Source organism: Cryptomeria japonica, chromosome 5 (assembly GCF_030272615.1).
Source record: "Cryptomeria japonica chromosome 5, Sugi_1.0, whole genome shotgun sequence".
Taxonomy (NCBI): domain Eukaryota; kingdom Viridiplantae; phylum Streptophyta; class Pinopsida; order Cupressales; family Cupressaceae; genus Cryptomeria; species Cryptomeria japonica.
In genome coordinates, this window is record NC_081409.1 from 317,434,217 (window position 1) to 317,449,840 (window position 15,624).

At 33.3% G+C, this 15,624-nt stretch overlaps 2 protein-coding genes across 2 annotated transcripts; one reads left to right on the plus strand and one right to left on the minus strand.

Annotated features, from left to right (window-relative positions):
• Positions 1–418: 418 nt before the first annotated feature.
• LOC131875906 (uncharacterized) lies at positions 419–991 on the minus strand. Its single transcript, XM_059220625.1, has one exon. It carries the CDS (start codon positions 989–991, stop codon positions 419–421), a length of 573 nt encoding a protein of 190 aa, XP_059076608.1.
• Positions 992–3,823: 2,832 nt separating this feature from the next.
• Positions 3,824–5,544, plus strand: LOC131062726 (pentatricopeptide repeat-containing protein At3g29230). Its single transcript, XM_057996452.2, has 2 exons — positions 3,824–4,297; positions 4,403–5,544. Exons 1-2 carry the CDS (start codon positions 4,102–4,104, stop codon positions 4,678–4,680), a joined length of 474 nt encoding a protein of 157 aa, XP_057852435.1. The 5' UTR covers positions 3,824–4,101; the 3' UTR covers positions 4,681–5,544.
• Positions 5,545–15,624: the final 10,080 nt, after the last annotated feature.

The following is a 15,624-nucleotide window of genomic DNA, read 5'->3' on the forward strand; positions in this document are numbered from 1 at the left end:
CCATAGCCCATCCAAGCACCGACTGCAACCCATACAACCACTCCTCCTCTACACAACCTTTCACCACCCACCCCATTTCTTCCTTCTTCCCCACTTCGAGTTGCCATGCCACCAACATCGATAAAATGTCGATGTCAGTCTTGTATGTGTGCTCCGTATTTAGGAACTCCTTGCCGAAAAGAACCTCCAAAATCTATAGAAAATTGCCTTCGCCAAATTCAAACAATCCCCTCAACATTTTCTATGAAATTTGCCCCATAAAAGCGAGTTGTTGTCTTGGGTGATGAGAGAGAAAGTCACTTCCATAGTTTACACAATTCACCACCTTTCGCTTCAATTGTTCTCCAACACTTGTGTCTTCAAGTGGGCACCACCTTGCAATCTTTAGGAATTAAATCCTTCACATTTTAACCCCTGTCTAATCCAAATGCCACCTTGCCATTTCATAAATGCACTTTAAAAATGGCAGTGTACAACTAGAATGGGAATTAATTCCTTCACTCATGTGAGAGCTCGTTGTATCCAGGATGAGATCATTGAAGACCTTGATAGTACTCCTTCCTTCATCGTTAAATGATAATGCCCAATTAGACAACCTGTCCACCAACTCATTCCCTAAATGGACCATGTGACATACCTCATAATCATCAAATGTTTCCAATATGGATTTGGCAATGGATACAAATTTATTGAGTTTCCACACATGAATTTCTCCTTTACTGATAGCATTTATAATCATTTGAGAATCCCCCTCAAGATGATTTTTTTGCAAATCCATTGCTTCGACCATTTTTATAGCTTCAATTGCAGCTTGAGCTTTGACACCATTATTTGTTCCTTCCGATAGCTTGGTTGCCCCAAGCGCAATTATATTTCCTTCCCAGTCCTGCGTGACAAACCCAACCCCTGAAGGACTCGGATTGCCCTTGGAGGCCCCATCAAAATTAATCTTAAACCACCCATTCTTTGGCTTGGCCCACTCCACCTTCATAGGATGACACGAAATCAAATTAGCTCGATTAGGCCCATTAACAGGCCCACTTAAATCATATTGTTATAATATATTATTTTTTTGTTTACTTTATTAGGCTTACTTTTTCTTGTGATCTAATTCACACTTGTTATTCCTATATTAGACATTAATACTAGTTTATTTAGACATTTATATTCTATATTGAGTTCAAATAACATGATTAGCATTAAAATGATTTAATTTATGAATATATTATGTTGATCTAGATTAGTAGATTATTATGGCTAACTACTATCATTCTTACAATAGATAGATGCATAATTGAGAGTAGATGTGAAAGGTTTGTGTCATGTTTATTTGATGTGAGATCTATATTTTATCTCTATTTTGTCATGATTAAAGATTAAATGCAAACAATAAATATATGTCTTTTGGATTATTAGCCGATAGGCTATTTTTACGTGGGCATAGCCCATCGGAAATGTCTCACGCTCACCCCATTGGCATCAAATTTTGGTCTCACGCAAGAATTCTTAGATGTGCCGGAATCGAATTTTTTCAAAGACAAAAAAACGGTGTAATAAAAGCCTTTGGCCACAATAGCCCCTACCATTGTGAGCCATTGACAACCATGCCGAAAAATCTCCTAATTTTGTTTTAAGCGGGAATCTAGAGAACAAGGTTGTCCCAAGTCACGCCGGAGTTTTTTAAACCGTCGGAGGAAGTTTGGGGTTCACCGAGTTGCCGGTAAATGTTGTTTGGTGACGGTAAATACTTACAGCTTTTGAAAGTAAATTTAAAATTATTTTCGCCTTAAACACAAGTCTTTGGAAAACGTATATGAGATTTATTTAATCATCAAATGAAAGCATTGTCTACTACCCTTCTGCCGCCCTGCTTGCCGCTGGCCACCGCTATTTCCATCCTATGAAAGGTAAATTTAGTAAATTTTTACAATTTCTTCAAAACTAAAATTGAAAAACTTTTTGAGAAACCGTGTCGATTTGAATTTTGGTCTTTGATGTTTTTTTTTAATGATATAAAATGGTAGAAAATGTATTTTGGTACAAAATGTTTTTTTCTAAATTGCTTGGGTGTGTGTGCACATTCATACCCATTGGGTAGGTAAAGTAATTCTAAACGGTTGATAGAAGGAGATCCTTGCAAATAGGAAGCTTTTTAAATTTTATAAATTTAATTTTTTAATTTAAATTAAAATAATTATGAATGATTTTTTGTTTTTTGCAATACTAATTTTATTTTAAGTTTTTTAAAATTTTAATAAATTTAATAAATTTTTTATTTATTTAAAAAAAAAAAAATATTTTGATTTAAACTAAAATATTTTCAGTTTATAGAATGGAAATTTCATCTTCTTGATATAAAAAATGTTTATTTTGCAATTGGTCATGTGGTCATCTAAAGTTCTTGTTTAAAGTTTTAAATATCAAGAATGAAATAATTGTAGCTATAACACAATAGGGAATGCATGCCTTACTCATATCATAAAATAAATATGTTATAAGTAACCAATGAAGAAAGTATGACATATATCTAAGGAAGAAAATGATATCTTCAAGGGCTATACTACCTAAAATCAAAGGGGTTGGATTAACTATTAAATAGATTCAATACATATAAGTTATCTTCCAAGGCCTTCAAGAGTTAGACATATATTATTTATGGGATAAAAAAACAAATGGATATTTTTAACATTTGTATTATATTGTGGTCATAAATAAAATTTAATATAAGATACTAATTTTTTTTTTAATCTATTATACATATATACTTATACTATTTCTTATTTGATATCTTTTTTATTCAAGTAATAGTTAATAATATTAAGTTTAGAATTTTTTATTTTTGCCCATACATAAGTGAATAGTCACGACCATATGATATTGCAATAAACATTAATAACACTCGAGGATCTTAAACAAAAATATTATGAACACATATTATAAACACCAATAAATTATACCTCACACATGGCCCACAACCTTAGAAGACAAGCACAACACAAGTGTACGAGGGAATGGAATTGTATGAATTTACAAGGGGATTCAACACAAGAGAAGGCATATAACTATCAACTAGGGTGCCAAAATATTGTCACCCAGATTTGATATACCATCACAACAATTCATTTTTTAATCCCCGTCCTTAAATTGTTATCAAAGAACAAACTACTTATTTTTGTATGTTTTGAGATGTAGATAACATGTTTTGAAGCTTTAGTTCTCCTACCATGTAGCTAACTTAGACTACTTGTTTGCTTTCTATTAATTTTTTATCTTCTATGTAGTCTTGTTGGCATTCACAAATCAATTCTTATAGATTTTAACATTTTTTGAATTCTAATATAGAGAATTCTAGGGAAAGACTCATTTTCATGTATTCAAAGTGTGGAGAAAAAGACTCTAGAAACACTCATGAAAAAATCAAGTATGTGATTTAGATAAACGAGCCAATCAAATAAAATTCAAGGGTTAAATAAATAAATAAAAAGTTAAAAAACAGCTTACTTTACAGCTTTGTTGTGAATTTAATTTTTTTGTGTATTGCAAGTGAGTTTTAGAATGGATTCAATACTTTCAAATTAATTTGCATTCATTTATACTTAGATATTAATATATTGTAAATAATTATGATTAATAAATGCAATTTTTACTCTCATATTTTTTACCTTCTAATATTAAAATATATTAAAGTATATTTTACTATCCGCCTAACCATTGGATTCCCTTCCCTACTATCCCCACTATCTCTCATCCTCAAAATGCTACTGCCGCCTCACTCAGAAATCAAAGTAGCACTAGTATTATTTAATCTAAAATTTAAATCAACCTTTGGGCAGACAGAGCGCTCACATACCCTAACAAAAAAATTGACAGTCGAAGGACACTATGCCGGTTGGCTAATACAAATACAAGCCGAAGCGTTTGCCATGTCGCAAAAGAATGTCAGGCGAAGAAAGATTCTTGTAAGTAATGTCCCTGTTTATATGTCTTGCCTGTGACTTGTAAATCATTCTTCCCTATATGGTGAAATTGAAGAAGGGCGGCTAGGGTTTGATAGCGAGTCTCAAAAATTGAAAGCCTATTTGGTGTGTTTTTGTTTGATTGATGGTTTTGTCCCTTTCAGAGAGTAAGCGAATCCACTCCCACATTACTCATACAGGATTTGGTTTTGCTACAGCCATAGTTTTCCAGAATAATCTTATCAACATGTATGTCAAGTGTGGTAGCTTGTTGGATGCTCAAAGAGTGTTTAACGACATCACTCAACGAGATGCCATTTCATGGTATATCATAGTTGCAGGTAACATAAGATTTGGGTATCCTCACGAGGCATTGATATTTTTTCATCAAATGCAACAAACGGGTGTCCAACCGGATCATTTTACCTTTTTCAACATTTTCCCAGTCTGTGGCAGATTAATAGCTTCGGAAGAGGGCATGGACATCTACCAGAGCATAATGGAAAGGGGAATTTTATCAAATGTAGTTACAAATGCCCCGGTTGATATGTATGCAAAATGTGTAAGAATTCATGAAGCACGTGAACTGTTTGCCAAAATGCCTCAAAAGAATGTAGTCTTACGGACTGCAATGATTGTAGGCTATGCACAAAATGGTGATCTTGGGGAGGCATTGAGGCTTTTCAAATGCCGCAAAGAGATACGGTCTCATGGAATGCGATGATTGCAGGATATTAGGCAAATTGGGTTTGTTGATATGGCTTCAGAAATTTTGAAGCTAATGCAATTGGTAGGAGTGGCACCAGACTCCAGATCCTTTGCCAACATCCTCCCAGCCTATGGCAGAACGGGAGGTTTGAAACGGGGCATGAACATCCATCAAATTATAATTGAAGGCGGTTTCTTCCTCCCAGCCTGTGGCAGAACGGGAGGTTTGAAACAGGGCATGAACATCCATCAAATTATAATTGAAGGCGGTTTTTTGTTGGATGTGGTAGTTGCAAATGCCTTGTTAGGATATGTATGCAAAATATGGAAGCATGCACATGGCACATGAACTCCTTGAAAAAAATGCCTCATAGGGATGTGGTTTCCTGGACTGCAATCATTGCAGGTATGTACAAATTAGTGACCTTGACGAGTCTTTAAAGCTGTTCAAAAAAATGCCTCAAAGAAATGTGATCTCATGGAATGCAATAATTGCAGGATATACACAAAATGCGTTTGTTGAGAAGGCGTTGAAAACTTATAAGCAAATGCAATTGGCAGGTGTAAATCCAGTCTCCACAACCTTTGAGAGCATTCTGCTAGCTTGTACCAAAATGGGAGCTTTAAAACAGGGTATATACATCCATCAAACTATAATTGAAAGTGGATTTTTGACAGATGTTGTAGTTGCAAGTTCTCTATCCATAGGGAACACAAACTATTTGACAAAATGCCTAAAAAGTTGTCTCATGGAATGCAATAATTTGATCTTCCTAAGGTGCTCTCAAACTCTTTAAACCAATGAATCAGCTGCATTTATGTGGGCCACATCTAGATTCAAACTGGGTGCAAATGTTAGCAGACTATAAGCCGTCCAAATCTGGCTTAAAATGATAAATGTGTTGCAAGCTTTTTAGTTCATTCCATTGGGTTTCTGGGTAAGTGTTAAAATTTACATATAAAGGCATGGAGAAAATCTATAACCGATTACTTAATACTTGGATGTTGAGACGAATATTTGGACTCATACTATTCATTTTCTTAGAGTTCCGAAAAATGCACAACATGGGTTCTAAAAGTACAAATCCTGCACCTTAAACCGGTAAACCGAACACAACCTAAATAATTTCAACTAGAATTTATTAAGCTGTAAAACCAAAGAATCACTCGACTATTTCACTTCAAAATTCACATTTTGACTTATTGACTTATGAAATGCACCTGAGGAACGTAACCTCTTGTCACTATATCTTCCGGCAAGTTGAAAGCTCTTTCCACATCACTTTTTTCACAAGCTTGAAGCATCATTTTATTGAGTTGGCTTTCCTTAGACTTAGCTTGAAGCATCATTTTATTAGTTGGCTTTCCTTAGACTTTCTCCCATGTAGCACTTTTTTACTCATTTGTGTCATTCCACCTCTGCTCCTATTCTAAAGCTCCTTGGAAAAGTGTGTTGCATTTTGGGTTTCTTTATTTTGGTATTTTATCCTCGTGGGTAGTTGGCTTTCACTTTCTATTGATGAATGGTCACTCCTTCCAATGCTAAAGACACCGGAGGAATCATCATCTCTAGTGCTACTTGTGTAATTGAGTGAAGAGAGAAACCCAATACTTTTGACATAACTAGGGGAAGAGTACCAATAGCCGTCATAGTTCCAATAGCTGTCATCTTATTGTCATAGTGATCCCTCAATAGCCGTCATAGTGAAAACACCATTAATAATAAATTTATTTTGTACCAATAGCCGATCATTTTTTGTTATTTTTTGTTCATAATTGGCCCATTTGTGCACCACTGTTGGAACATTTGTGCAAAACCATTGGGACATTTGTCCACAATGTCCCAAAACGCTGAGGAGAATCACAGTTTTGGTGATCGATGCAATATCTCACTCTAAACACATGCTAGTGTGAGCAAAAAGGTAGATGCATTGCAATACATTTGGTCATAAAAAAAACCTATTTTCACTTTATTATTTATATTATATAATTTTATAATTATTAATAATTATTTTATTCAAATCATTATAATTAATATTACATAAATATAAACTTAAATTAATAATTAATTTATAATTATAATTAAATTAAGATTATATTCTTAAGAAAAATGTACATTTTCATTATAATTTTTATATTAAGATATAACAATTAATATTATTATAATGAAGCGATATTTATAGTTAATATTACAAAAATATAATTAAAATAATATAATTCTTATAATGCTTCTCCAATCCAGAAGCATTATAAGAATTATAGCATGGATTATGAAAATCTGATAGCATTAAAATAATATAATTTAGAAATAATAATAATTAAGAATTACAAATATTTAAAATAATATAATTTTAAAATAATAATAATTAAGAATTACAAATATTTTTATTACAATATTATAAAGGCAAGTACTGGACACTTCTTAAATCAACAATTTAAAGTCAAAATAGAATATAATTTTGCTTGTAATATTAAAGTAAAATTGTGTTGCAATTTCATATAGATTTGAATTATGTTTTACTTTTATATATTTATCTTTTCTATTAAATTATAAGCCAATAAAAATACTAACTTACTTATAACAATGATTTGAATTATTATAAGAATTGAAAGCCAAAATAATATTATTAACAAAAGAAAAGAATATGATGGATATTTATTTTATTATTTTCAAGATGATATTACATAACCAAAAAACAACAACTGTAATGATATATAATGATGCAACTAAAATAATTAAGAAAGATCAATATTGAAAGAAGCCTTTTATTATAAAATTTATTATAGTGAAAAGGTGAAGCAAATGCTCGTTATTGTGAACATGGCACCCACATGTTCTATTAAAATTACTTGGTATTTTAAAACAAAGGATGTAATTATTAGCATGTGACAAAAAAATTGCTTCTTGTTAGATATACTATGTATACCCTTGGAAGAAAACATAATGAGAGAGATTATAAAGCAAAAAAGAAAAAAGAAATAATCTAAGGATTTTTTTTAAGAGTATTTATTTTTAAAAATAATTTTGTGCTGAAGTTATTAATACTTCTATTTCTATGGAGTCTAGATAATTCTATTGAGAATCTATTTATTTTTGTGTATCAATAAATGTTGCAATGACATAAAAATTAAACTCTGATTTAAGTAGTGTTTTACCTTTTTTAAATCTTATAGATAAAATGTTATTTAGATCTATCCTTGAATACAAGAAAGAAAGTTTTAGTACTATATTCTATAAATTAATTATATGAATAAAAATTGTTTTATATATATATATATAATTTTATTATTAAATAACAACCCCTCTTAGCAATGAAATATTAAAATAAAAAAAGCTCATTTATTTTTAGTTACAATGTTCTCAGCAACACAACTTAAAATAAATTAAAATAAAACATATATATCCTTCTTTTGTCCTAAAAAAAGCTCATTTATTTTTAGTTACAATGTTCTCAGCAACACAACTTAAAATAAATTAAAATAAAACATATATATCCTTCTTTTGTCCTAGCTACAATAGGATTCTATGTTTTATTCAATCTATAATAAAATAATTAAATGGTATACATTGTTTAAACAATGTTTTTATAGTCTATTCATTGAAGAAAATGAAAATATTAGAAGACATACACACTAACTACTTCAATAGCCTTCTATAAAATACCTGCTATAGAAATGTAGTGCTTTAAGCGAAAGTTACTTAAGCTGTAAAGTTTCGTAAAATGGAGGACTGCGGAATACCATCTGTACATTACAGCGAACATACAACAATGATGAAAATAATTAAACTGTAGGGTTAATAATGGGAGTGGCCCGTGCAATTGAGATCTAAGACATAACCTTGGCACTAAACATCAAGAAAAATCCAAAACAATGGAAGCTAGGCAGAGCTACATAAATCTGAAATGAAGAGATTAGAATATGTGCAGGTGAATTTAGCGAGTTAAATACCCTTCGCACAAGGCTGCCAAATGTTTCCCCAATAGTAGTGATAAATTGGAGGTTAAGGTCTCGCACATAGGGGAAGAGCACCAATAGCTAACATTATTCCAATACTCCCACATTTATTGTCATATTGATCCCCCAATAGTAGTTATAGTGAAAACACCATTAATAAATTTGTTTTTGTATCGATACCCGATCATTCATTGAACATCTTTAGTTAGGTATTAGGCGACACTTTGAAATGTGTACTTTTTGACCTTTGTGCACATAATTGATTCCACAACGTGCATTGTTACTACCCAAACGCCAGATCAATAGCTATAAGCAGTTAAGTCGCATACGAAGACAACTAAAAATAAATAAATCAAAATCCGATGTACCGTTTAGGATCTGTGGGTGCGGGAAGTTAGCTATGACGGCTACTGGTGCTCTTCCCCTAGCCGATCTGGACGAAATACTTGTGCTTGGAAGGAAAAAAATTGTTTTGACTCGCAACAATGATGAATGTGTGGGCTTGGCCAAGTGCAATGAAGATAGAGATCCGATTGGAGCTCTAATGCGAGAGATCAACGTTCTGGGGGACTATCTACCACGGTTCTTTGAGGTTTTAACAAAACTGGATGTAAATAAAAACGCTTTTACCTTCTCACATCTCACCGTCCGTTACAGATTTCAACGGTTATCCAAGACATCAAAATAGGGGAGAGGATTTAGTAGTTATACACCCTAACTTCTTGCTTCTCAAAATCTTATATGAAAATTTCAAATCACTCCCAATTTTTTATAGCAACTTACTTGGCAAGCCCCCTTATTAACTAAAGTTTCAGGACCACATCATCAAATATGATGCCCAAAACAAGGTGAGACCAATAGGCCTGCAAAAGGTGCCCCAATACTTGTGCAACTGATGTGGCATCACATGATTGATTGCTTTTCACAACAAAGGGTATATTTCATTCAATTATTGGTACTCATTATCAACAACAACAACTTTGAAGTCACAACTATTGGTGCAATGTTATACAAAAATTGGACATTAAATCAACAGGTATAGGGTATTTAATCAACAACTTCTATCACAACAATTGGAACGTGCTCAACCATTTATGATTGTTCGATAGGCATCTAGTGTTCCAAAGCAGTTCCTATCCGAGATCCACAACTACGACAACTTATTCAACCATCAAGAAGACACACCACGAACCATCAGTTTAGGGCAGCCTTAAACCACACACACTGAGCAACATATTAAGCCTAGAAAATGTAAGTCAATTATGAATGTTTAACACTTTTAAGCCTAGAAATCAAAGTTTAATGTGTGTGATTTAAGCCAGCCAATCAATTCAAAAGCCCTTGCTTCTTGTTTGTGTTGACACCATTTATGGGTTCTTCAAAACTTGTCAAACACCAGTCATCCTCGATGTAATAACTTTTGTCAAACTTTCAAAGAAGTTCAAAACTCACAAGCTTCTAGTTTTTGGACATATCAAAGTCGTCGTCAAGACCATTCGACACTGGGAGAGATAACTTGGATGTAAAGTCTAGAACTGCTCCTCTAAAAGTCAATAATTCTTAAAAAAATAAAATAGAATTATAAAAGAAAAACAATTTTTATTATAGATAAATCAATGACGTCTAAAACCTAATATGATTAGTGATATGCCGTAAATAAAGAAAATTGACATTTACCTATATTTTTATTGTATATAACTCTTCAAAGGACTATGATTTTATGGACTGCCGAAGTTGAAAATTATTGGTGATTACTGTAAAAATATGGTAATATTTTGACTCCTTGGTTATAAAAATCTGAAGCTCAATTTTAAGGGATTTTATCCAAAAACTAGTTTTGATATGAAAATCCAGTGACCGTTAAATAGACTACTGGTTTATAGAAAGATCATTGTAAACATCATTTCTATTCCACATAAACTTGGATTTGATAGCTTCACAATCTTTCAGATCATAAAATATACCTAAAATTTACTAGCCACATTTGATAGTTGATGTGCGAGGAGCATCATCAACTTGCATAGGCAAAGATCTGATCTTCAAAAGTTAGTTTAGATTGAATAGACTGTCCCATAAACTATTCTTGATCTCGTGAACATTAATTTTTGTTTGTTTGTTTGTTTCTTTCTTTCATAATGGGTAAGACAATACCCGTAGTAAACGAGGGTCCATCCATTGACACATCTTTTACTTCTGCATGGGATGTCTTTTACTTCCATTTATTATACAATAATATACTTTTTATTGTGAAGAATGCACCTTACCAACAAGTATTTTTTAGAATGTCCACTCTAAAAACTGGCAAATTGAATAGGGTACTTTTTAAAGCGTCTAGTGTAAAGACGAGCAAAGTGAATGGGGTACAATGATAGACTGCATCACCTGCCCTCAACTTGTCTTAAGATGGGATACTTTCACATGTGGTTAAGGATATTATGCTGAAAACGATTTGAAAATAAAGGGTTGTAGCTATTCTGGCTCCAAAACGACATGCCATGCCATGATGCGGCTCCCCAAAATCGCATGCCCTTTCATGCCATACAGCCCCATACAACATGTTAAGGGACCCACCATCGGGCTTCTGACGTGGAGGCATGTTGCCGTTTGCGGTTGACGGAAAGCATTTGCACGCGGCTAATATTTGTCGGCCACTCTCCTGGTCATGCCTCACGGGCACGGCTACAGTTTGTAGCCACGTGTGTCCAAAAATTTGAATTTCAATTTTAAAACTCCTCTCCCGCTCCCGCCCAAACATAGTTTCAAACATATTTGTTTTGAATTCTACCGCTATTGAATTCCATTTTCATTTTCTAATGCTGCAATTTCATTTCCATTTTTTGATTCTAGGTTTGGATGTCGCAGCCGAACTGGGGTTAAGAGGTTTTTCTTGCTGGTGCTGGTCGTTGTCGTCATGGGAAGCGTGGAGATGAAGGGTTCATCTTATAGAAGCGGTGCTCCCGACGTTTTGTCTTAGATCTATAAGGAGCCGCCTTATTTTCCTAGCGTGGATGGAGCAAAGACTTTTCTGGGAGATTTCTGGCATTATTCTTTCATGCTGATATGCATTTTGGCAACTTCAGCTGAGGCATTGAATGACATAGGTTTGAGATACATATTAATGAAATCTATTAGTCTATATTGTAGTTGTTAATAATCGTGATGATTTCTGCAGATATTTCTGTTGCCCATGGTCAAATCAGTTTGCATGGGAAAGATTTCAATGGCAGACCAATCTTAGGAGATAAGGTATTGATACTTAAAATACCCATAACATATTTTTTCCTCCGACTGCATATTCGGTGTTTTGTTTCTTTTATCTGTGATGCACAAGCATGAATTGTTGTTTCTTTATCTGTAACAGCTTGGAGAAGCCAAAAGAAAGAAAGAAATCAGATTTTTTCTAGAAGGGTATGGGTACAAAACCAAAAGTATTAAAGAAGGGAGAGCAGAAATTTGGATTCATCAATCCGATTATCATGATCCTACCACCCATCCAGTTGCTCTGTCTCCATGATAAATATAAAATTGGGTTTATTGTTCAAAGTTTGCATTGCAATATTTGAAGGATGTATGGACAAAAAGTAGTGTGTGAATGTTATTTTTGAGCGTCTGATTATCATAACATTATCTAAGCACAAAATGCATGGATTGCTAGGGCTGTAAATGCTTGCTATTTTATCTTTTCTTAAGTACGAATGACATTGTGTAAAGAAAAATTTTGTCTTGTTTTTTTGCTATAGCTGGGTATGATTAAAACGATGTCTAGAGTTACAGAAGAATAATTTCCCTTGGTTCTTTCGTAGTCTTTGTCATGCTTCTCCAGTGGTGTTTTTGAATCTGAAATATTGAAATCAATGTCGTTGTAGATATAGAGTTTATTTTGTGAGGTTTTTTCCATCATAGAGTTTGATCGAACATCAGTGGAAAAAGTTTGTACTCTCATACCTAGAGACATTTCATGTTAATCAATGTCACATTCTTTGAATAAGAAAAGTTTTTTCTATATTTTAATGTGACTCTTGGGTGCTATGAATGTGAAGTGATTGTATTTTATAAAATGTGTGAATGAATCGCACTTAATAATCTGTGAATGAATCGCACTTCATAATCTACTAGTGTATGAAGAAAATAGATAACATTTTTTCCCCTTTACATTTTAGAGATATTTCAATCTATTATTATTATTATAGACTGCGAAAAAAAATTGTCTTATGAAATGCACGTGAGGAACGTAACCTGTTGTCACTATATCTTCCAGCAAGTTGAAGGCTCTTTCCACATCACTTTTTTCACAAGCTTGAAGCATCATTTTATTGAGTTGGCTTTCCTTGGACTTTCTCCCATGTAGCACTTTTTTACTCATTCGTGTCATTCCACCTATGCTCCTATTCTAAAGTTCCTTGGAAAAGTGTGTTACATTTTGGGTTTCTTTATTTTGGTATTTTTTCCTCGTGGGTAGTTGGCTTTCACTATTGATGAATGGTCACTCCTTCCAATGCTAAAGACACTGGAGGCATCATCATCTCTAGTGCTACTTGTGTAATTGAGTAAAGAGAGAAATCCAATACTTTTGACACAACTAGGGGAAGAATACCAATAGTTGTCATAGTGAAAACACTATTAATAAATTTGTTTTGTATCAATAGCTGATCATTTTTTATCATTTTTTGTTCATAATTGGCCCATTTGTGCACCACTATTAGAACATTTATGCAAAACTATTGGGACATTTGTCCACAAGTAGTGGCGATTTTGAGTGGACGGTTATTGGAACATCTTTAGTTAGGTATTAGGCAACACTTTGAAATGTGTACTTTTTGACCTTTGTGCATAACTGATTCTACATTGTGCATCGTTACTACCCAGAAGCCTGATCAACAACTTTAAGTAGTTAAGTCGCATATGAAGACAACCCAACAAAAAAATTCAAAATCTGATGTATCGTTTAGAATTTGTGGGTGCACAAAGTTAGCTATAATAGCTACTTGTGCTCTTTCCCTATATTTTCTCTCATTATTTTATATGCTATCTACATGAATGTGAAATTGAAAACCATAAAGGTTATATGTTCATGTAGAGAAAGGAGTTGCAATGGTGGTAGAGCTAGCATAAAAAGAGTAAGAACAAGGAAGAAAGAATCGCATTGCAATAAAACAATTAGGCGGGAAGTCTGAACACAATTGTACAAAAACATATCACAAATCCATATCTGCCAAAAAAAACCTAAATTTATTTAAGGCCAAACCAACCCACTTCTAGAATAGTAATAACAGTAAAAAATTTATCCAATACTCGGTAAAAGCTAGATTCTGGCAGATGTAAACTAAAAGCATTGCCTTCAAAAAAAAATTATGCAATGCAGACTACGAAAGTAAAAATTGTGCTACAACAAAAACATTAAGCAAAGAAAAGTAAAAATAACAACAAATTGAAGTGAAAAAGAAAAAATAATTGCACCACACAGGGAACTTACTTTGGGAAGAAGGAAAAGCTTCGATACACTTGGACTTGTTAGCCCAGGCAGATAATAACAATCTGGAATCTCTGTTAGCAGATAGAAAATAGAATGGAAAGAATGACAATCTGAATATAATTTGTATTCTCGTAAAAACTATTCATTCAAAATAAAATAAACAAGCAAATATAAAGAGGAGGCAAAAACAATTGTAAACTATCATACAAAATTGTTGGAACAAAAAAACCTAATAAAATAAACTAATGAAAAATTAATCTAAATAAAAGTAAACCCCTGATGAGATATTAACATCCCCCCCTTAATTTGAAGGGGTTAAGTCGAGCATTTCTATGAACTTCTCAAACTTTTCTCTGCCCAAAGCCTTGGTAAGAATATATGCTGGGTGATCTGCAGTGGGGCAATATTTAAGGTATATGCTGCCATCTTTCACATAATGCCGAATCAAATGAACCTTTGTATTGATGTGCTTGGTGCGATCATGAAATATTGGATTTTTAGCCATTTTGATAGCAGATTGATTGTCAATGAAGAGTGGAGTTGATGAAATCTGTGGTGTCTGCAAGTCTTCAAAAATTCTTCGAAGCCATAAGATTTCCCGAGTTGCTTCAAAGGCGGCCATATATTTAGCTTCAGAAGAAGAGGCGGCTGGAACAAATTGCTTTTTAGATCTCCAAGAGATGACAACAGATCCAAGATACATTAAATACTCAGATGTAGATTTTCCATCTGTGAAATCACCTGCATAATCGGAATCGGAATAGCCAACCAAAGAAAATTGGTTTGTCCTGGAGTATTTGAGTCCATAGTGTTGAGTACCTTGCAAATAGCGAAGAATGCGTTTGGCAGCTAACCAATGAGTTTCTCTAGGTTGTTGCATAAACCTTGAAAGAACTCCAACAACAAAAGAAATATCCGGGCGGGTAATTGTAGCATAAATCAAACTACCAACAAGTTTCCTATAGATAGTTGCATCAACCAATGTTGAAGAGTCATTTGAAGAGAGCTTACGATTTTGCTCCATAGGAGTACCAAGGGGCTTACAATTAGCCATGCCAAACTTATGCAAAAGTTCACCAATATATTTTTGCTGGGTGATAAAAATAAAATGAGGTGTTTGAGCTACCTCAATACCCAAACAGTAATGAAGATGGCCCAAATCAGTCATATCAAAACCTTGCTTCAGTTGTTCTTTCACATTTTGAATATTATTCTCATCAGGACTAGTGATAAATAAATCATCCACATAAACAACAAGATAGACAATAATGTTATCAAGTTTTTTTAACAAAAAGTGTGGCATCATCGAATTCAAAATGCTGGAAATTCAACTTTAGGAGATACTCGGTAAGTTTTTCATACTAGGCTCGAGGAGCTTGTTTCAAACCATATAATGATTTGACAAGCTTGCATACCTGATGTTCTTTTCCATTGACTGCATACCCATATGGTTGAGTCATATAAACTGATTCTTTGAGATCACCATTTAAGAATGTTGTTTTAACATCCATTTGGTGAATTTTCCACCCA

Excerpts from the sequence above, each read along its gene's own strand:
- LOC131875906 (XM_059220625.1), bottom strand. The coding sequence starts at position 991 with ATGAAGGTGGAGTGGGCCAAGCCAAAGAATGGGTGGTTTAAGATTAAT.
- LOC131062726 (XM_057996452.2), top strand. The coding sequence starts at position 4,102 with ATGGTTTTGTCCCTTTCAGAGAGTAAGCGAATCCACTCCCACATTACT. Across the intron at positions 4,298-4,402 it reads ATGGTATATCATAGTTGCAG|TCTGTGGCAGATTAATAGCT; the intron begins GTAACATAAGAT and ends ACATTTTCCCAG.